The 22,218-nt window shown below is 35.7% G+C and overlaps 1 protein-coding gene across 7 annotated transcripts in view; it reads left to right on the top strand.

The window, feature by feature from the left end:
* Window positions 1-22,218, top strand: part of Rbbp8 (RB binding protein 8, endonuclease) — an 87,118-nt gene that overhangs the window by 14,111 nt on the left and 50,789 nt on the right. For 2 of the 7 annotated variants that reach the window (XM_063231849.1, XM_063231850.1), the window contains exons 1-4: window positions 7,300-7,462; window positions 15,996-16,015; window positions 17,024-17,066; window positions 21,553-21,648. Coding sequence is in view for 5 of the 7 variants with exons in the window: in XM_003474036.5 (XP_003474084.1) it covers window positions 7,354-7,462; window positions 17,024-17,066; window positions 21,553-21,648 (248 nt within the window). In the remaining 2 variants the exon portion in view is untranslated. Of the gene's footprint in view, window positions 1-4,360; window positions 4,642-4,666; window positions 5,071-7,258; window positions 7,463-15,995; window positions 16,016-17,023; window positions 17,067-21,552; window positions 21,649-22,218 lie in introns of those variants that run through there. The other 5 variants (XM_063231848.1, XM_013157189.3, XM_063231847.1 and 2 more) reach the window with 5 other exon arrangements.

The raw sequence follows: 22,218 nt of genomic DNA, 5'->3' as shown, positions 1-22,218 counted from the left end.
AAAGATAGCTGATTTAAATGTTAAAAGAAATGGAGATTATACCTGTAGGAAAGGTTGCTGGCAGTTGAGTCCAAGGTGGAAGCAAAGGAGGTTGGTACGCAGGAACTGGATTTAGGCTTTGGTGTTTCTGGAGTCAGAGTCTCACCATGTAGTTTATACTGGCCTTAAAACCACTATGTAGCGGACAGACTCTTGCCTTTCCTCCTGAGTGCTAGAATTACAGGAGTATGCCAGTGTGCCCAGTTCAAGTTGTATTTTTATCTGGAAGATGGTATCACCTAATTCATAGGGTTGAGACAGGAAAAAGGAGGACAGTACCAGTTGAGCTTAATTACAGGGTTTAATCTTGACTAGGTTTTTGGGTGAAAGTGGAAATATACTACACAGAAAGACTTGAGGTAAGTGGTAAAGATCTGGAAGATAGTAAAGGAAATAGAAGCTGAGCAAAGACTTTTTTTTCAGCATTTACTAATTGCCCTAGAAAAAGTAATTTTAGTGTCATCACCTTAACCTGATACAGTATGTGATTTATTTACTTTACAACATTGGGCTACTGAGCAGTAAGAATTAAGCACAGACTCTAGGTTCAACAGTTTAAAATATGACTTGAGTCACATGATTTTAACATCTATTAAGTTCTAAAATTCTGATTTTGTGGCTCCTAAAGTTTTGCTGTTACCACACAAACTGTTTTTTCCTTCGTTTTGTTTTGTTTTGTTTGTACCAGGGATCAAACTTAGGACCTCACATTTGAAAGGCAAGTACTTGTGTTGCTGAGCTATATCCCAGAGCACAACCAGTATTTTTAAAAATACTGTGGTTAAACATATCTAAGATAGAGTTTAAACATTTCATCACACACACAATTTTTAAATTGAGCATCTGAATAGAGTCTCTAGCTGGTTTTAGGGGTACTGAGACATTAAATTTCCAGGCCTGATCATAGTAGCACTGGCCCTAGGCTGGCAAAAGTCTCAGCTGCTGTTGTCTCTGGATGAAAGCAGTTGCATTCTTTCCCTACAATATGTAACACAAGTACAGATGCACCTTGACTGACAATGAGTTTATGTCTTGATAAAAATGCATTTAAAGCTGGGCACTGTGATGCACGTCTGCAATCCCAGCCTCTGGGAGACTAAGGCAAAAAGATGGCAAGTTTGAACCCAGCCTAGAGCAAACTTAGTGAGTTAAGTGTGTTTTCTTAAAATACAAAATTAAAGGGCTGAGGGCTCAGTATGAAAATCTTACATTATATCCTCAAAAAAAAAAAAAAAAAAAAGCACCTATCAAACATCCTAGCATCCTAGTTCAGCCACACAGCATCCCTACGGTATTGGCTGCTTCTCCTCATGATCAAGTGACTGATTGGCAACTGTGGCTCAAAGCCACTACTCAGTATCATGAGGGGATCACATTGCATATTGCTAGTGCAGGAAAAGATGAAAGTCTGGTATAGTTCCTACTGAATACTTATCACTTTTACACCATTTTAAATCAAAGAATACTAAGTTGAATCACCATAACTTGCGGATTGTATTCATTTTCTAAGTATGGCTAAATGGTCTGAGAAATACTGTTTTAAGTCATAGAATACAAAAATCCTAATCAAATGAAGAGTTCAAAGTAACTGCTTCTTTGATAAAGAGATTTTTTTTTAGCAGGTAATTTGGGGACTTCATCAATTACTCCATTATGGTAGCTCTTGAAGTGCTTTATAGTAAGCAATTTTTTTGTTTGTTTGTTTCTTTGAGACAGGCTCTCACTATGCAGTTCAGGTTGCCCTTGAGCTCACTTTGTTGCCCAGGCTGGCCTCAAACTGGCAATAATCCTCCTGCCTTAGCCTCCTAAGTTCTGTGATTATAGGCATGTGCCACCACACCCACTTTTGTATTTTTAATGTTAGGACAGCCACCATTTCCACAGTTAAAGTGACCATTATTAAATCTCGTAAAGATAATCCAAGATTTTTGAATGTACCCAAAGGTGGCCACTTAACATTAAAAATAGGACTCCATCGAGGCATGCCCAATTCATTCATCAAGAGTAATGATACAGTTTTAAGTTTTAAAAATAGATATAAATAAGATACAGTCCAGAAGGGACAAAACTGTAAGAAAAAAAGTATAAAATGGAAAGGGAAAGTCTATTGAAACAAAATAAGAAGCTATCAGTAAATAAGAAAGTGAAGGGTAGAGGTAGGTTGAGATTTCCAGGCACAGTCAACAGTAGATAAAGGTCTTGGAAGAGACTGAAGGCCAGTGAGGCCTGAGTTGAGAAAATAAAAATGAAGCTGGAAGTAGCAGAGGCCAGTTCAAAGGAGTTTGCTTCATAAAGTAGCAGCCAGCCAATGAAGAGGTTTGAGCAACAGTGATACCACATACGCTTTCGAAGATCACAGTATTTGTCTCAAAATAGGCACACTATTGCATTCCATTCCTTCTCATTCTTTAAAAAAAAAATCTTTAAAATGTGTTGTCTATTTTCTTGGAAAAACTAGTAACAGCTAGCTTTTATTGAGCATATATAATCTGAATATTATCCTACACAGTTTATATAATATTACTTCACTTAATCTTCGTACCGTGTGAGGTTAGTATCCATATTACTATCCTCATTTTACAGACAGGGAAAATGAGTCAGAGATTACACAACCAGTCCAGTATCACCCAGAAAGTATTAGAGCAGGAGTGAAATCCAGGAGGAATGGCTCCAGAGCCTCTTATTATAGTATACAGCCATATACATACACAATCTGAAATTAAATATATATGCAGATCGGGAGTTGATGCTCAAAAACTTCCCTGAATGCCAGAGAAAAGTTTAGATCAACTGGTTGGTTGGGTAGATGTAGAAAGTAGACCAGCAAAGAGGCTGGGGATTTAGCTCAGCGGCATAAGCGCCTGCCTTGCAAGCAGGCAATCGCGAGTTCGATCCCTGGTACCGATAAAAATGAAAAAAGACCAAAAAAAAAGTAGACCAGCAGTAATCTGGCAAAAGACAATGGCATCTTGGATTACACAAGTGGTGATAAAGGTGATGGTTTCAGTTTTAATGATAAGTAAAACTGACAGGGCTTGGTGATGGAGTGGACATGGGGACTAAGGGAAAAGAAAATAACCAGGATGATTCTTCATATTCTGACTTGAATAAATGGATTGGATAGCTAGTTGCTAGAAGCCACAGGAATAAATTATGTCATTCTGCTCAGTTTTTCTTTGGATCAAAAGTACTCTGTTAATATGGGGATAATTGACAAACTAATCTGAGACAGGAGGATCGCTGCAAGTTCGCGGCTAGCCTCAACTACACAGAGAGACCCCGTGTCAAAAAAAAAAAAAAAAAAAAACCTAAATAAAACAATGTAAAGTTAAAAATGAGTTGGTGTGAGAATGGTCATGGATTAGTCTGATGCAGTTTTTGGCCTCCTATCTGTTATTTACAGTTTAGTGATGTAACCTGAAGGACTGGTTTTGTTTTTGTTTTGTTCTTTTTAGACAGGGTCTCACTATGCAGTTCAGGTTGGCTTTGAGCTCACTTTGTAACCCAGGCTGGTCCCAAACTCGCAATGATCCTCCTGCCTCAGCCTCCCCAGCGCTGGGATTACAGGCGTGCAACACGAAGCCTGGTACAACAGGACTGTATTTAACGCCATATTTCAACAGTGTTTATTTTGCTAAAGTTAATCGGAAAACTTCTAGTAAACTTGAAATAAGATATCAGAAACCACCACTATTACTTGTTGTGTTAACATTCTGGTAAGGTAAATTTTTTAAAGTCAAGTTTTCCTACGGTTGCTTGATAATTTCAAGACAGTATCTTGATGTCTGCAGGACTTTGCCCCACCCAGAACCCAGGGCGCTGTACCACTGTACCCAAATCCCCGTCCTTTTCAAATTTTTTATAATGTCTCCCTAGATAAATTGCCTACGCCGGCCTCAAACTGGCGTTCCTTCTCCCTCAGGCTCCCGCCCGCCTTCCGCTGTTTTCTGACTCTCCGTTTGGCACAGGTCACTCACACACACCGCTTCCCTGAAGTATGCTTCAGGCGGTAAACATTCACGTAACACCAACCACTGGAAGCTTCACAGTAAACGTTCACGTAACACCAGCGACTGGAAGCTCCTCGGGCAGAACGGCTTGGGTTTCCTTCAGGACATCTCCATATCACCGCGGCGGTCGCCCAGGCTCTTCGTGCCGCTAATGGAGCCCCAGAGCTGCGCCCCACAGCCGAGCTCCTCAGCGCTCCATCCCGCACTTCAGGCTCCTCAGCTGGAGGAAGGGGCGTGGCGCGGGAACTCCGACATGACGTCACTCGACGTCACGCGACATCGAGTGCTCCCGGGTCCCGCCGCCTCTACGCCGGCCGGCCGGCCGCTCTTTGGCCTTTCCGCCGCTGACTGGAAGCGTAGGCTTCCTCCGCTAAGGGTTTGGCAGTCAGCTGGGGAAAAGAGGCTAAAAAGAAGAACGCCGAGCTGTCATCCCTTCATCGTCCCGGCAGTCATCCGCTTTCCTGCTGGGGCTCTGGAGAATTTGAGGCAGCCCTGGATGCCGTGCGAGGACCTCTTTCTCACCCCCCCCCCCCGCCCGTAGCGCAGGGTCCTAGAGGCTACTTCCGGTGTGGAGCTCCGCGCTCGGTGGAGGGTATGGCTCGGGGCTAGGGGCTGGGGAGACGCTGCTAAGCTCAGCGGAAGTACACCGCGCTCGCGTTACCAGAGCGCGCTGGCGGTGCCCTTCTCGCGCATGCGTCCCGCGCGTCGCGAGCGTTTCCCGCGCTGGTTCCAAATGCAGCGTTTACGCTCTAGGAAAGGCTGAAGGAGACAGAGTCGCAGTGAGTTCGCTGTTCGTGAGGCGGCGGCTCATGGGCTCTGTGCGGCCCACTTCCCCACGCGGCTCTGTGGTGTGACAGTTCCTTAGTGTGGCGGAGGGATGCGCAGCGATAGGTTAACCTCAGCTTCACAACCCCTGGTGCAGCCGAGAGGCAGGAAGTGCAAGCTGAGGGAGAAAGGCTCAGTGTGAGCAGTGAGTAACGGTCCCCTGTCACAGGCGGCCACAGAGTGCTGGGCCTGCAGGGTACGTAGAAAGGGTTTTGTGAATCAGAATTTCCAGTTTTGATACTGATAGTGTTTTTATAAAGCACTGAATTATTTTAATTACCTCAAGTTTTTAAACTAAATTTGCACTCAGTTTAAAACCAGTACGTAGTGTACAATTGTAAGTTTTTCATGCAAGTAATTATGATTTTGAACTTACACAAAGCTTTTTTTTTTTTTGGCTACAAAGGAACTGTCTTTTGAACCCACGACTTGAATACTGGCTGTTGACTTTAGGTCATTTAATCTGTGACACCAATTTCCTCAGCTCAAAATAATAAAATGGAATTAATATTTGTAGCTGTTTTATAGAGTTCTGAGGAATAGATAAAGCAGTAAATGTAAATAGCGTAATTTTATGCTATTATACACAGTGTTGTCTAATGTAGGCTCATTTATCTTTTATGGTTAAAATAGAATACAGGCTTCTTTTAAAATGAGACTGAATTAATGCAGTATGCCTCATTACACTTTTACAAATGTTCATGTGGGAATGAATGAACACAAGAGACAATTAAATTGTGAACGCTTTCATAAAGCCATCCAGCTCTCAACTTCAATAATTTTGAAAATTCACTGGTTCTTGTTTCATTTTCCTTTGCGGTGTCCAGTTTTGTTTTGTTTTACCTGGAGTGTTTTCAGACCAGTCCCAGAGAATGTGTTGGTTTACTTGTAAATACTTCAGTATAGGTCCTTTAACACATAAGGCCTTTGTGTGTGTGTGTGTGTGTGTGTGTTCGTGATGCTGAGGCTTCAGCCCAGGACCCAGCCACCAAGCTATATCCCCAGTCCTATATAAAGCTTAGCAAAAACGAATCATGTCATTATCTTGCCACCCAGAATTAACAGTAACTCCCTAATATCTGCAATCCAGTAGATGTTCAGTTTTTGCTGATTATTTTTACCTCTTAATTGCAGTTTTTGAAAAACATAATGTATATTTTTGTAGTGCATTACAGATTACCATGTGATTTCACACATAGTTCTCTTCCTTTTAGAAATTTTATTGTTTTAGATCACTTATCTCAGTAAATGATTAGTAAAAGACACTTAAATTAGTTTGCACACTTGTTAGTAATGGTATGGACTGACTAAGGAGCCAGATGTGTTTCGTAAACTTTATAATCAGTACTTTTTTAGGTAATTGACAATTTCAGTTTACGAACACATATTAAAACATTGATCCATCTGAGCTTTATTTTTTCTAGTACTGGATATTGAGTATTTCACAGTGAGCTACATCATAAGCCCTGTTTTTATTTTGAGACAGGATCTGCCTCAGCCTCTCAGGGTGCTAGGATTACAGGCATGCCAGTTGAATTTGTTAATAACCTTGTTGCTTCTTGTAAGGTATTCTGTAAGTAAAATGTAATTATTTAGCTCTTATTATGAAAGAGACACACACAGTCATCTTGTATTTCTAAATATAAAATGTTTTTGTATTGATAGACTTTAACTGTGTCTTGTCTTTTAACTGCCTTCTCTTCTCAGAAAGATACACAAATCCCCACGTGTTACTATGTTAATCATCTGTCTTGTGCTTCTGTAATGTCTGTACATACATAGAAGTGTGTGCATGCTTGTTAAGGAATATTTCGGAATATTTTCCAATTTCTGGTTTGATATAATGTTGTATTCCATATCAATTTAAAAGCTAAAAAAGTAGTGGTCTCTTTATTTGTACATAATGATTGCACTCATCATGGGAAGTTGATACATATACGTTATATGTGTTAATTATTTTTATGTATTTCCCCTCTCCTCATTCCCCCTCCTCTTGATTGATTGTGAATGATAACAAACCTTTCAGATGGAGACTTCTTTCAGTTTAATAGGCTTTAGACAATTATTTTTTTAGGTGGAATGAGAAAATTTTGCTCTATGGCCAAATAATTGAAATCAGAGCTTTTCTCACCATTATTTTCTGATTTCTTCACTCCCCAGGCCTTCCCAAATTCTGAAAATGATTAATTGTGGATAAATCAAACTTGGAAACAGCAGTGCAATAGTGTACAGTAGTACAGTATACTTAGGGGCTTTACTGTATTTTGATTTTTTTTTAATATTTTACATTGTATATTTGTTTCAAAGATGTAGCAGGATTCATCCTCATTTACATTACATAAAGATAACTGCAGATTTATTTATGTTGCATTCTGTCATTTCAGGTACTTCAACCATTGAAAAACTTCACATTTATATAATGTAACAGAAGAGTTCTGAACACATTAAGCAAATAGAAGTGCAGAGCCTATTAAACAGGATGAACATCTCTGGAAGTGGTTGTGGAAGCCCTAGTTCTGCAGATGTATCTAATGATTTTAAGGAACTTTGGACCAAACTGAAAGAGTATCATGATAAAGAAGTGCAAGGTAAACCCTTCTTAAAGTGATCAGTGTTTTGTTGAGACTGTAATAGTAAAACTAACTTTGATAGTTTTTTTAAAATATATTTATAGAAGGAAGTAATATTTTTAGGTTCACATATCCCTTTGTGTCTCTCTTCCTTTTTTGTTTTTGGTAGTGCTGCGAGAAATTGAACCCCAGGGGGCATGTTACCCTTGAGTTACATTTCCACTCCTTTTTTCTTTTTAAATTTTGAGATAGGGTTTCAGAGTTGCCCAGGTTGGCCTTGAACCCTTAATCTTCCAGCCTCATATATAGCAGAATTACAGATGTGTGCCACTGTACCCAGGTAAATATTCTATTTTAAAGGGGCATTTACTATTGTAACTTTTTGTGTTTTGTTTTTATGGATCAATTTTTACTTGCTGACTGTGCATAGCTACTATAGGACATACAGCTTACAGTTATTTGGGATAACATGTATGGTAAGTCCCCAACTTACAAACAAGTTCTGTTTTGGGAGGATGTTCATAAGTTGGATTCATGCAGCAAAGTGAATCCTGATACATCTTTGACACAAATATACAAAGTATATATTAAAAAAACTAAACACACCAAAATACAGGAAGTCCCTGAGTATACTGTACTACTGTACTATTGCACTGTGCAGTAAGCACACAGAAGCACAACTGAAACAATGTCTGGAAGACACATAAGCTATTTGTTCACATCTGTGAATGTTTGCATTGAGAGGTCCATTTGTCTGTTCATGTCTGTGAAAGTTTGCAACTCAAATGTTCATAAGTCAAGCGCTTTACTATAATGGGTTGGTGTAAAGTAGAATTTTTTGACTGAAGATTGGATTCAGACAGTAACTTCATTTGTCTACTTGTTCTGTGATCTCAGCTAATTCACATAACTTCAGAACTTAACTTTTTATTGTAAAGTTATTTGCAAGATTATTTATAGATGTAAAAATATCATTTAAGTTGTTTGACAAGCCTCTGAGAATCTGCTGCTAAGCACTGAGATGCAAAAGTGAGTGGCAGTTTACTTTCAAAGATCTTGCAGTCTAGTTGAGACAGCTAGGGAAACATAATTACAATACAATGAAATGAGAGTTAAAAAGTACTTTATAAGAAGTGCTGAGTGTACAGAGGATTAATTGTGGTTAGAATGAGTATGTAAGTATTGTTTGTGTTGAAATGTACTTTGTGTAAAGGACCTTGTATTAAAGTTAAATTCAAGGTTTGATACTAAGTTTCAATATACTTTAATTGGGGAACTTTAATGTTTAGTAAGTATTCCTTTATATGGGAGATGCTTCGTATTAGTCAGTGAGTGGGGGATCAGTGAGTACCAGGAATCAAACTCAGAATCTCACACTTGCCAGGAAGACATGGCACCACTGAACTAAATCTCTGGTCTATAGTTGTTTTTTAATAACCTATTGGTCCTACCCATGAGTTTACGCTGCAGTAGTGCATATTTTACATTATACTGGGGTACTATTACAACAGCCACCTGAATTTCAAGTGTAGTATGTGGAATTGCATTGGAACTTTACCGTAGTAAATTTAGTTCCTGACAGAACTTTATTATGATAGCTTCTTTGTTAATTAATTCTGAAATATGAACTTTTAAAGTATTCTTGCATATCCCAGTGTATTTGGAGTCACTTGTTCAAGTACTATATGTTGGGCACTTAAAGTATACCAGACTTTGTAAATAAAAGTGAATCAGGTATAAACCCTAGTTGTAAAGGCCACTTTTTTGTTTTTAATTTTCATTTTTTTGTTTTTTAAAGAAACCAAGGCTGTGTAGCCCAGGCTGGTTTCCAGTTCAAGATCTTGCTATATCAGCCTCTGAAGCTTTGGGATTATAGGCAGTCTACCACAATACCCCACTAGGAATTTTTAATCTAGAATTGTAATGCAGAGTTCTCATATTATTTGGACACTTAAAGGAAGAACCAGGGGTATGTGTGTATCTGTGACTTACTGTCAGACCAGCTTTATCCTTGAGTAATTCTAATTAGCTAAATAAACATGGGAAGGAAGAAAGAATTATCCGAGTAGGGAGAGCTGCATAGGTAAAAATTTGGAGATAGAGCTTGATTTTTTATTTAAGGAATAAATTATAAACATTTTGATACAAAATTAAAACAGTGAAAAATTGCCCCTTCAACACAAATGAGTAACTCCTTTTATAATATTTGAGCATTTATTCCAGAATTTTCTAAAGTATGAAAGTATGTTCTTTTTCTTTAAATATTTTTTAAAAAGAAAATTTACACATACAAAAAGTAAAGATAGTGTTCTTTCATGATAACAATGCAGTAAACCATGTATACTTTTTTTTTTCTCTCTCTTTTTCATTGATACCAGGGATCGAACTCACGACTGCCTGCTTGCAAGGCAGGTGCTTATGCTGCTGAGCTAAATCCCCAGCCCCTACCATGAATATTTCTTTAAAACTGGGAAGAAATAGTTTCCCAGCTTCTACTGAAGTGTGGCAATATCTTCCTTTCAGTTTTAATTTAATTAGACTTATCCAAGTATATAGGTTTAATAATAAGAACAGCTTTAAGTTTAAACTATTATGGGAGAGTTACTTACTTGTACCTATTGTAAAAAGTATTTTTGTGAACTAGAAGTAAATAAAATACTTTGCAATAATCTAAATAGGATAGAGGTACTTGAATTTTCATTAAACATTTAATACAGGGATATTAGTCTTCTGACATCTTTAAGTATAATGTTAAATTCTTTATTCTTCAAATAATTATTTTCTGTAGTAACTGGTCTTTATTGTGTATGTTTACCTATCTTACATATCTTTATAGTTCTCTGGGTAAAAGTTTTTTGGCACATAGTAAAAAATCAGTATCTAAAGGGAATTGCAATTTGTAGTTGGATCCACAGAACATTTTCTTGAACTTAAGTTTGTAAAAACTCGTAATATATGAAATACCAAATTTCGTATCCAAAATCCCTGAAACACATACTATAGTTTTTAAATTTTTAGATAATATTCTGTATAGTTAGGAAAGTAAGCTAAGTCACTGCTCTACAAAAAAGACTTTTTTTTTTCCAATACTCAAGATGGAATCACATGCTGGGCATGCATTCCATTACTAAACTATGCTCCCAGCTCCTTCTTTGTGAGCATTAAAAGAATTGCAAATAGGTTGTTACATTGGTCATTGTACATGTTGATTTATATCATTTTGCTATTATTTAATTAAAGTACTGATATTTTTCATGTCATGTGTAACTGTCACTTTCCATTGCTGTGGTTGTGGATAACTGTCTCCCAAAAGTCTGATTATTATGGGCTTTAGTCCAGGAGTGGTGCTGTTGGGAAGTGGTGGAACTTTTGGAGATAAGCTCCATTTGGAGGTCGTTAGGTCGCTGAGGGCTTGGCCTTGAAGTGGATTGTGAAACCCCAGCCCCTTCCTCATTTTCTTTCGCTTCATGGCCATGAGGTAAGCAGTTTGCTCTGCCATGCACTCCTTGTCATTGCCAGCTTGCCCACCAGAGTTCCAGAGCAATGGGTCCATTTGACCAGAACCTCCAAACTGTTGAGTCAGCATCAGTCTTTTCTACTTGCAAGTTAATTATTTCAGGTACTTGATTATAGTGATAACAGACTAACCTGCTTAACTGGACTAGTTTTAATATTTAGTTTTTAAAAAATAAAATATTGAAGAGATTTTTTTCCTCACCATTAGAGTCTTGAGGAGACCTCTGGTTTGTTTTGTTTTTTGTTTTTTGAGATAGGATTTCACTGTGCAGTTCAGGCTGGCTTTAAACTCATTTTGTAGCCCAAGCTGGCCTTGAACTTGAAGCAGTCCTCCTGCTTCATCCTCCCAAGTGCTGGGATTACAGGCGTGTGCCACCACACCTGGCTAGAGACCTCTATTTTTTTAAGAGGTGCCAAGAAAATGAACAATATACTTTTTTTTTTTTTGGATCGCCACCTTCTCTCCCACCCCATACTGAGGATAGAACCTGGGGTCTCATTTTTCTGCTAGAAAGTGCTCTATCACTGAACTTCACCCCCAGCCCTTTTGTTGTTTTTGCAATACTGATGAGTAAACCCAAGTGCTCTATCACTAAGATTCAACCCAGGCATACCAACCTCATTTTTAAAAATCTTATTTTAGGATGTTATTAAGTTTCCCAGGCTGCAAGGAAACTTGCAGTCCTCTTGTCTTAACCTCTGAGTATCCAGGATTACAGTTATACTTTTTAATAAGAACCTAGCCTTTTTACTCTTTAATAAGAACAGTATGCCATATCAATCAGATTACAGAGTCTGACAAATGTTACATAGTAGATCATTTTTTTATACTGTGTCCTCCTCATGGTTACATTCTTAGTAGATCATCCTGCTCTGAGGAAAGTTAACATACTTAAAAAGTAGAAAGGTAGAATATATTATTGATATATATGTTTAACATCTATGTGTTTTATGAATTGTAGGGATTGAATATATATTTAAGATGATAAGAGATTGTATATTACAATGATTAAACGACTTTTCCTAATTCCAAATCACTTACAGATCCTGAGGCTATTAAATAAGTACTGTTTTGTTTGTTTGTTTGTTTTTGGTGTCAGGGATCGAACTCAGGACTGTGCGTTTGCAAGGCAGGCACTTATGCCGCTGAGCTAAATTCCCAGCCCAGTACTGTTTTGTTTTTTTGTTTTTTTATAAAAAGTTGATGTCATTTTAAAACGTTTTGGTTTTAAGCCACTGAAAATTTGCTGAATGCAGGGATTTTTAAATATTAGTCTTTTGGGCCAGGGATTTAGCTCAGTGGTGCAAGTACAAGGTTGTGAGATTGATCCCAAGTACCAAAAAATAAAAATAAAATAATAAATAAATATTAGTCTTTTGCCAATGTCTTCCATTAGTCTTCTGTCAATAGTTCCATTTAAAATTAGATCCTCTGATTATGTGATAATATCATAGACATGTGTGAAAGTGCCTCTTTTTTTTGAAGTTGGGGAATCCATTTGGAAAAACCAATGCAAGAGACTATTTTTAAGACATCAAATGTGGACTTGTCTGGACATTGTGGTTTTTGAAGTATATATAGGAATCAAAATTGACTCATTACTTCTAAAGCCTCATAATAACAAGGAGAAATGTTATGAATGGTAGTACTTGCAATAGTAATAACCAGTGAAGTCTACACTTAAGAATTTACACATGTCTGAATTCCCTACTGTTTGTAGAGATTTGGGGAGATTTTGCATCATTTGACCAAAACATAATAAAATGATTGCAAAATATGCCATATACAGCATAGTGCATGTACTGGTTACAATGCAATAAAGTATTCGTATTTCTTGTAAAACTAGAAAAGAGTAAACAAAATCTCCCAGCTTCTGTTAAAGAACAGCAGGATGAAAATACAAAATCATTTTTTTTGGAAAATTGCTGGAGACGTGCAACCAGCTTTTTGTCTTCTATTTTTAGGATAATTGTGTCTTTTCATTTGTTTATTCTTAAGGATTGTTCTTAAATTTTTTAATTTATCTTAATGACCAATGCTGGTGGTATCAGAATGAATATAAATCATTGTTAATATATACAACCTTTCTGTTTTAAATTGAGAATTCCTTAAATTTTAAGTACATTGAGTATAATTTTTTTGTCTTTTAAAATCTTACAGAGTGGGATTTTCTATAAAAGCACAGATAATGGACTTTAGAATACTTATTTTTCAGAACATCAAATTTTAGTAAATGGTTTCTTGTTCATGCCATATTCTGCCATTGCATCTTAACTAACACAGCTTCTGTATCTGGTAAATGTGGGAATACTTTCATAGAAAATAGCCAGATTTTGGGGACAGGAGTGGAACCCTTTTGAAGAAATGGAAACGTGTATAAATTTAATATGATAGTGTGTGTGTTTACTGCTGCATCTACAACCCAAAACCTTTTGTACACTGCACAAGTACTACCTTACCACTGAGCTATATCCCTAGCCTAACAAGATAAATATTTCTTCTTTCAGTTTTGGACTACTACGTTTATTTTCTCAAATGCTTCAATCAAAATTTCTATGAGAACATTAAAACTCACAAATTAACAAAGAAATTGTATGTAATTTTAGTCCGTATCAGTATTGTTTGTTTGTTTGTTGTAATTCACACCTGTTTTTTTCATTTGCATTCACAATTGAAAATTTAGTAAAAGCAATTTACCCATTTTGAAGTAAAAATTAAGCAAAATAAGCACACCATAAAAATACTGTTCCTCACCCACGAAGTAGTGGGGATTGAAGCCAGGACCTCACATGTATTAGGAAAGTGGTCCATCACTGAGCCATATCTTAAACCCACACACACCTTAAATATGCTGATTTCATGTAGATAAGAGTTCTTACTTTGGAATTGAAACAGTTTACTAGACAGTTAACAGAAACAGTATTAGCTGTATTTTTTGGCTAAGATTAAACTGTTTCAACTATGCATAAAGCTACTGTTTGTCCAGAAAAACCAGTTGAGCCCAAAAGGGCACACACGTCTATAATCTCCACACTCTGGAAGCTTCAGGCAGGAGGACAGTGAGTTCAAGCCCACTCTGATTGGTTTGGTAACTTAGCAACACCTTGTTTCAAAATTAAAGGGCTGGAGCTGTTGTTTAGGGGCAAAGGCCCTTGGCTCCACACATTAATTTTGTAGTGTGGAGCCATGAGTAACTTATTTTAAACTGACAGTTTATGCACTTTGTTTGGTTCTATGATGTGACATGATGATTTTTGTCTATAACCAATTGAACTCTTTCCTCATTTCTGAATTCTAACTTAACCTTGTTTGGTATATTACAACTACATATATGAGCCCTCATTTTATTTCTACAGAATTCATATATAAGTAAGAGTAAGGTTAATTGTAGTACCATCCTTGGCCTTTTGTATACAGTTTTCTCTATAGGTATCTCAAAGTGCCAGTGTTAAAACCCAAATGCTTTGTTGAACCAGCTACCTGTTCATACAGGAGCTGCATTGTTGTATAGCCTCATTCCTTCCGATGGGTGTGGAGCAGGATTAAAGCACACTTTATAGGGGTTCTAATTGCAGATGTCTAATTGACTTGATGAATAACAAATGTTAAAATTTAAACACACATACACTCACACACACAAACCTGTTTTCAGGCTGATCTGCGAGACAGGACAATTGCCTAGCGAGTGTTGAGTACTTACGAGATAAAAGAGGAGTCTTTCCACCTTTCCCAAGAGTTTTCTTTTGAAGTTTATGTGCGTTTTCAGTCTCGGTGTTTCTTTTCTTAAAATGGTTCATGTCAAAAATCCATTTCATCTCTGGCTATACTTTTCACTTAGGAAAGCAGACCTGAGTTTTAGAAGTCAGCCAAAACTAAAAACAAGAATTATCTGTCAGTGGGTTTATTTCACTGCATTTTGGGAAAGGAAGAAGAGAGCAAAACTACTGACTCTGGTCTTTAGCATAGTAGGTTCACAAATTTCTTTTTGCTAAAAGGTTTCACCAAGTTTGTTAGCTGCCCAGGTTGGGCTCAAACTTGTGATCATCCTGTCTCAGCCTCCAATAAATTCTTCCTTTCTTCATTTTATAGGGATGATTTTATGCTTTACTGAATACTTTCAGAGTCTTATGAGTTTATCATCACTACCTAAAAAAGAAAGAAAACATCTCAGGCTAGGAATTTGACAGATGAAAAGATTTTTAAAACATCACCTTAGATTTTACTCTTAATATTTTTAAAAGATAAGTTTTCCATTTGTTGTTACCTATTGTAACTGTTTTCCAAATCTCTCACAAATAACACTTATTTACTTAAATTTTAAGATATGGAATTGAGAGTAAAATGTGTCTTATCAGTTGGACATTTCCTAGAGATAAAATTGAAGGGAATAAGGCAAAAAGCATGATGTTTGAAAATTGCTCAGTGGTCTTTATTTTTCTACAGTATCTGGGTTTCCTGGCATTGAATTATTACTCCTTGGATCGTATGAAGAGGTGGTCTCTTCATTTTCTATCTGTAATTGTGAGGAAATGTGCAAGTTTTAAAAAAAATTCTTGTCTAAATTATGTTACCTAAAAGATGGTACTAAATTACACAGATAATACAAAAAAATCTGTTGTTGGAAATACATTAATATATTCATGGCAAGTTTTTCTAAATATATAACTTACTAGATCATAAATTATTAAAGGCAAATAACAAATAATCTGAACTTTCAGAAATTATTTAGCTAATAACTACTTGTTGGGGACTAAGTCTTCCCAAATAGAAGAAATTCTTGAGTAGATACAGAACTTTACTTGTTGGGGTGGGGCTACCAGCAATCGAACTCAGGAACTTGCACTTGCCAGGCAGGCACTGCACTGCTAAGCTATATTCCTGGCCCCAAGAATTTTGCATTTTTGTAAACAACTTATTTTGAAAAATTGTTAAGATATTTACAGTTTGGGAAATTGTAGAATTGTAAAAGCACTAGTTTAAGAATTGAAGAATAAAACTGCATGTTTTTCTTCCTTTATTTGAATCATGTTGCAGAAAATAAGGAACAGAGAAAGGTATGTATTCAATCAGAAAAATTCAACCATTATCCAACTTTTGATGTGATTCTTTGTAGTATATATTTTGAAGTAGTTTTAATCAGATTGTCAGGATTGTGTAATACACATATTTCTGACTGATTGCTGTTGCTCAATAAACAAAATGAGATGTTGCTAAAAACACTTCTGATATATTGCTAAATTGGATTGCAAAGAACTGTGCAATTTCTAATACATTGAGTAGAGAAGCATAGCTTTACAATACTTTTATAAAGATTGGTTATTATAATTTTTATAATTCCTAAGTGATTGTTTTGATTTGCTTTTGTTTCAGTTTAGCTGCTAATTGAAGTGGGTGTATTTTAGTGTTTGTTTATTGACTTCTTTTGTTACTGTAAAAATTAGAAATGTTACAGTAGTCTGTCCATACTCTTCGCAGTGTTGTTGCTGTCAGGCTGCTTTTTCTTAGTAACTACTTGAGTTGGATAAGCAATGGTCTTCCTCATTTTGTGTTACGCTTAATTTTTAGAAAGTAACAAATATCTTGAGATAAAAATGTTACTGCCCTTTGTTAAGTACTTTTCTGAAAGCAATTTTGCTTCTAATCCAGGATTTCTTGCTACAACCTAGTTTAATCCTAAAAGATTTGAATTTATATAAGTACAGTTGCTCTTAGTATTTGTCAGTTGTGTCAGGAGATAGGCCTTCATTTATAGTGAACACCTAATTACATGTTTGCCCTTGCTATAAGAAAGGAAATAACTCACTTTAGGTGAGGAAATTTTCATTCTACTTGTCTGTCATATGTAGATTAAAAGAAATAATGTTGCTTGTATACTTTGGAGACCTCAGGGTAAAGTAAGGGAATACACTTTGGCTCACTGGGATTTAGTTCATTATTCAGAGACCAGACTAAAGTAACTTAATCGTGTAGCATTTGACTCGCAGGGGAATTTAAATGACTGCCTCAGAAATAGTGAAATGTATAAATAAAACATTCTGAGTGTTTTTCTTTTTACTTTTCAGGTTTACAAGTAAAAGTAACCAAACTGAAAAAGGAACGCATTTTGTAAGTATTAATACCTGATGTGGCACTGATATAGTATATATAAAGTAGTGGGTACTATTATCTTGTGGACACAGATTCAGAAATATACAGTTATAAAATTTAAAAAGTTGTGTTGAATTGTTTATTCTTAGTAAAAATTCTTAGTAACACTGGAATGTTTTATATTGCTGAAAGTGTACATATTCCTACTTAAAAGTGTCATTTTAGACCTCCTTAACCATTGCATAACCCATTTCTCTGTTACTGCAGTAGAGTTTAATTTAGTTCTCACAACTGAGAGATGTTTCTTTGGTTACAAAGGAAATTAAAAAACTTTCCTGAGTAGTAAACTTAGGATGCATATCTTATTAGGTCAATATTTTATTACCTCAAAAACAAGGTAAGTGACTTTTACAGTAAGAAAACTATCCTCACATAGAAAAACTCAAAGAGACATTCTAGTGTTTCTTAACCAGTGACTCAAAATTATTAGAATCTTGGGCTCTTTCTTCACTGTCATTGTTAATGTTGGTCTTCCCTCTTAATCTTGGTAAAATAACAAGATGTTGTGGTCATTCTAATTACTACTTGTTGAACATGCGTGTGTCTCTTTATTAATTGTAGAAATTTGCCAGAGCACACCCCAGCAGACTTCCTCTAACTTATTGACCATAATTGTGTGGTCATTCCTAAATGGCAGCTGGAAAGGAATTGAATTAGCATACTTGGTTTAGACTAATAGATTTTGATACTGCCTTGTGTGTATTCCAGGATGGAACAAATAAGTAAATATATTATTGATAATGTGTGCTAGAATTCTTATTGTCAGGAGAATGGAGTTAACACTTGTGGTAGGGAAGCCCTGTCTTGCTTGGTAGGAATTGGAGTTATCAGTGTGCATTCATGTTTTTTAATATATATATAGATATAGGTATATGTTAATGTGCCAGAGGACACACATGTATTGTCTAGGCTTAACCCCCTGAGAGGGACTAGAAGCAATGACATTGCAATAGTAGTAAGTACACCTTAACCTCAGATCTTGATTTCTAAACAGTATTTTCCGTGAAAGAAATCAGTGTTGTTTGGAGGAATAACTAATTTTGTTGAGAATTTGAACACACAAGATGAGCTGAACATCTTAGGTGTCAGAAAATAAGCTCACATTCAAAAAGGCAGCACTTAAAAATATGTAGAGGACAATTTGAAAAAACATTCCCAATGGCAAAATCTATAGTTCGACAAAGAAATAATGTTAGTAATGAATTATACTTCCCATAGAATAAAGGAACCGCTCTTCCTTAGAGGAATTCAATTTAGTAACTGTAGAGAGAATGATATAGGAAATCACCATTTGATAAACATGATTGCAGTAATTTTTGAAGACAGTAATCATGAAAGCTGGGTGTAGTGACATGCCCTTGTAATCCCAGCACTCATGAGGCTGGAGGATCAAGCCAGCTTGAGCTACGTAGTGAGTTCGAGGCCAGTGTGAACTTTATAGAGAAGTCTCAAAAAAGAGTCATGGAAGCCAAAATAAGTGATGACAGTGTGGTGAGAAACAGTATGCCAAGGTACTTATTAATTACCAAGGGAAAAATTGTAACATAGTGAGGAACCTGGCTGACTACACCTCAATCAAATGGTCAGTGTTAACTTCACTAAGTAGTGAGATAAATCTATCTCATGTACCTTCTGATGTAATGCAATAAGAAGGACATATCATTTCTGTTGTATTCTTACCAAAAGTACATAACCTGAATTTTATAGTGGAGAAACATCAGACAAACACAAATTGAAGAATAGTCAACAAAATAACTGGCCAGCACTTTTCAGAGTTGTCAAGTTTGTGAAAGGAAGAGGATGTAGAAACTTACCGAATAGGGGCTGGGGATTTAGCTCAGCGGCATAAGCTCCTGCCTTGCAAGCAGGCAGTCCTGAGTTCAATCCCCGGTACCGATAAAAAGACAAAAAAAAAAAAAAGAAACTTACCTAATTGACAAGAGTGAAATGCAGTGTGCAGTCCTAGACCAGAGAAATATTAGAAGGACAGTGGGTGAAATTTTAAGAAGATCTGTAGATTAGTACTATTATCAGCATTAATTCCTTGATTGTAATAATTGAACTATGATTGTGCAAAATATAAACATTTTGAGAAGCTGAGGGTAGGTATGTAGGTACTGCATAACTTATTTATAGGTCTGAAATTATTTCCAAAATGAAAAGATTAACTTCTCACTAAGAAGCTATTAGATGTTGGAGAAAGTACAAATTAATTTTAACAAGGAATAAAAAGCAAAAATGACTATTGAATAGGCCAAAAATGTCACTACAGTTTCACTAGCCCTTCTGTATCTCCGAACATAGTAACTAGTGCAGTGTGAAGTCATGATCTCCTTATGAGGCACAAATTTTCTTTTCTTTCTGTGAGAGAGATTTTCATAAACTTTCAAGCCTGTTAATATACTTTCATTAATATTGATAGTATTACTTTGTGTGTAGTTATCTGCATGGTTATATAAATATGATATATAAACCTTATGATGAAAAATTTTTCTAAAATAAATATAATGAAATTATATCTATTGGATGAGCCAAAAATCAATGTCATTTTATTAATCAGAAGTAGAATTTCTCATGTTCTACCCATTTGAAATAAAACAGTTCAAGTATTTTGTTTTATTTAAGAATGAATGGGCTTTTCTTCAGAGGTGAAAAATACTTCTTTCAGGGGTCTGAAATTTTAAATTATGAAATACCCTTACTCCATTGTTTTCCTCTTTGTTTTGTCATAGGCCAGTTCATCATGGTTTTTTTTTTTTTTTTTTGGCCAATAGTATTAATGAGAAGTACTGTCACTTGGCTTGGTGATACAGTTACACACCAATGAAATAGCTAAACTTTTGTGTATCAGAGCTGTTCTGAAAGTCCCCTCCTGTGTGTTTAACAGTGCCTGGTAGGAGTTCTTGTTCCCTTTGAGCTTTTTCTAATATGACAAGTTCAATATTTCAGAGTTAATTAATGGACAGTGAACTTCTTATATTGTACCTTGAGTGGGTGTTGAAATAAATGAACGTGTAAATGCTGGATTAATAACTATTGATGAGAATAACATTCCTTAGAATCCAAATGATGGGTACTTTTAAGCAGAATTAAGGCTAGAAATCATTGTGTGCTATTTGATTATATGTTTCAAGCTACATTCACTAAAGTGATTTTGAAGCTTAGTTTTAATAAAAATGGATCCTTCAGGTAGGCCTAGTAATTTTATTTCCTAAAATACTGTCATTTTGAATGATAGTTTTATTGTACTTAGCATGAATCAGTCACTTCTCTGGAGACTGACTAGACATAATGTAAAAGGATCTAGATTTGTTTCTTATAAAGGTACTTTTATGGTAGACTTTTATACAAAATATATTACTCTCCACTTGTAACCAAATAGCCACATGAAAAGGCTTTTTAAATTTATATATGAAGGGTTGAATATTATTTTCTCTAAAATTACCTATACCATTTCTGAAAATTAAATGATGGAGACAACAACTGGTTATTCAATAGCTGATCATAATGCCTTACTTCACTGTGTAGTTTATCTTCTTAACTACTTTCTAATGTATACTGTAATTAATCTATACCTGTGTACTTTAGGTAGATTGGGGTTACACATTTTGGAATCACAAATGAGTAGGTAAATCCCTCAGAAATCAGAATTAAAGAATGCTTTATTATACCTTCTGTAGTGTAAGTTAAGTTTTTGCTAGTGGAACTCGGAACTAGGGTTTGCCTTGTCCATTACTTATGAACTGAAATAGTTATCTTAAGGATCACCTAGTGAGCCTGATAATGTTACTTATTAGCTATTACTTTAAAAAAATGTAGTGACTTTTCACAGAGGAAGTAATGATACCTACCATATCATCCATTTGGCATTTTAACACGAAGAACATTACCTTGTAAATTAATTACCTAATAAATTATCCACCTCCAAGTAAACCTTTGTTTTCTTTTTAAAGTATTTTTTGATTAAGGAATCAAAGAAATACAAAAGAAAATCCTGCAATTGTGCAGGACTTTTCATACTTTGATTCCTTATCAGAAATAGAAAATTCTCCATAATTGGAACAGAGATAATGTGAGTAGAGATACTTGTTTATGTTAACAAATGTCGACAAAATAATCAAACCAGATAATATAGTCTGATAGCCATTTTGACAAAGTTTGTCAGTGGCCAAATCAGACTCCACTCTTTCCTCTATGTTCCATCATCGGTTAATGAATGGTACTTTGGAAAACATTCCTCTAGTACATAAAAATATCACAGAACATATTCTGGTGTGATTTGAACTCTTAATTGACAGAATATTCACACCTTACTTTTTAATTTTTGTTCTGATACAAAAAGTTAATGATGCATGTAAGTAGTAAGACCAAACTTTGGAGTTATAATAACAAATGTTTTGCAGAATTTTTTCCCCTGAAAACACATTTATTTCTTGACTCGCAGAGATGCACAAAGACTGGAAGAGTTCTTCACCAAAAATCAACAGCTGAGAGAACAACAGAAAGTCCTTCATGAAACTATTAAAGTTTTAGAAGATCGGTGAGTCCTGTACTTGAGTAAAAGAGGATTTTACCCCCTAATGGAAAGTACAGTTTATTGGTTTTAATTTGTAATTGGTTGTATTGAAAGAGATTAATATATTCTATGCTATAAGTTCAAGAGATCAATATAAGGTCACTTCTTTTAAACAACTCATAATCTACTAGAGAAAGATAAGCAATAAAACAATAAAAACAAAGTATGATTCATACTGTACCATTGGATACAAGTTACTACATAAACACAAAGTAATTTAATCTAGTCTTAGAAGCTAGAGAAAGTCTACTGAAGAATATTATGTTAAAATTCAAATCTATGCCTCAGAGGAGTCAGCAAGACAAAAGAGAACACCTGGGACACTGTAAAAACTTACGGCAACATGTAGCCATCTTGAAACAAAAGATGTGGGTTAGTGGAGTTGTCAGATTTAATCTATTTATCTGGGTCACCCCCTAATCCTGGATGGATTCTCAATTCTTTGTCACCTCCGTTTCTTTATATGAAAAATTGTTCTGTCACCTACCTTAGAGTGTTGATATGAAAATTAAGCCCTACATGCTTAGATACAGA

This window comes from Cavia porcellus, unplaced genomic scaffold (assembly GCF_034190915.1).
Source record: "Cavia porcellus strain 051 isolate PalLab524CR breed Dunkin Hartley unplaced genomic scaffold, mCavPor4.1 scaffold_20, whole genome shotgun sequence".
Taxonomy (NCBI): Eukaryota; Metazoa; Chordata; class Mammalia; order Rodentia; family Caviidae; genus Cavia; species Cavia porcellus.
Note: the sequence above shows the minus strand (reverse complement) of the source record. Positions and strands in the feature narration are given on the sequence as shown.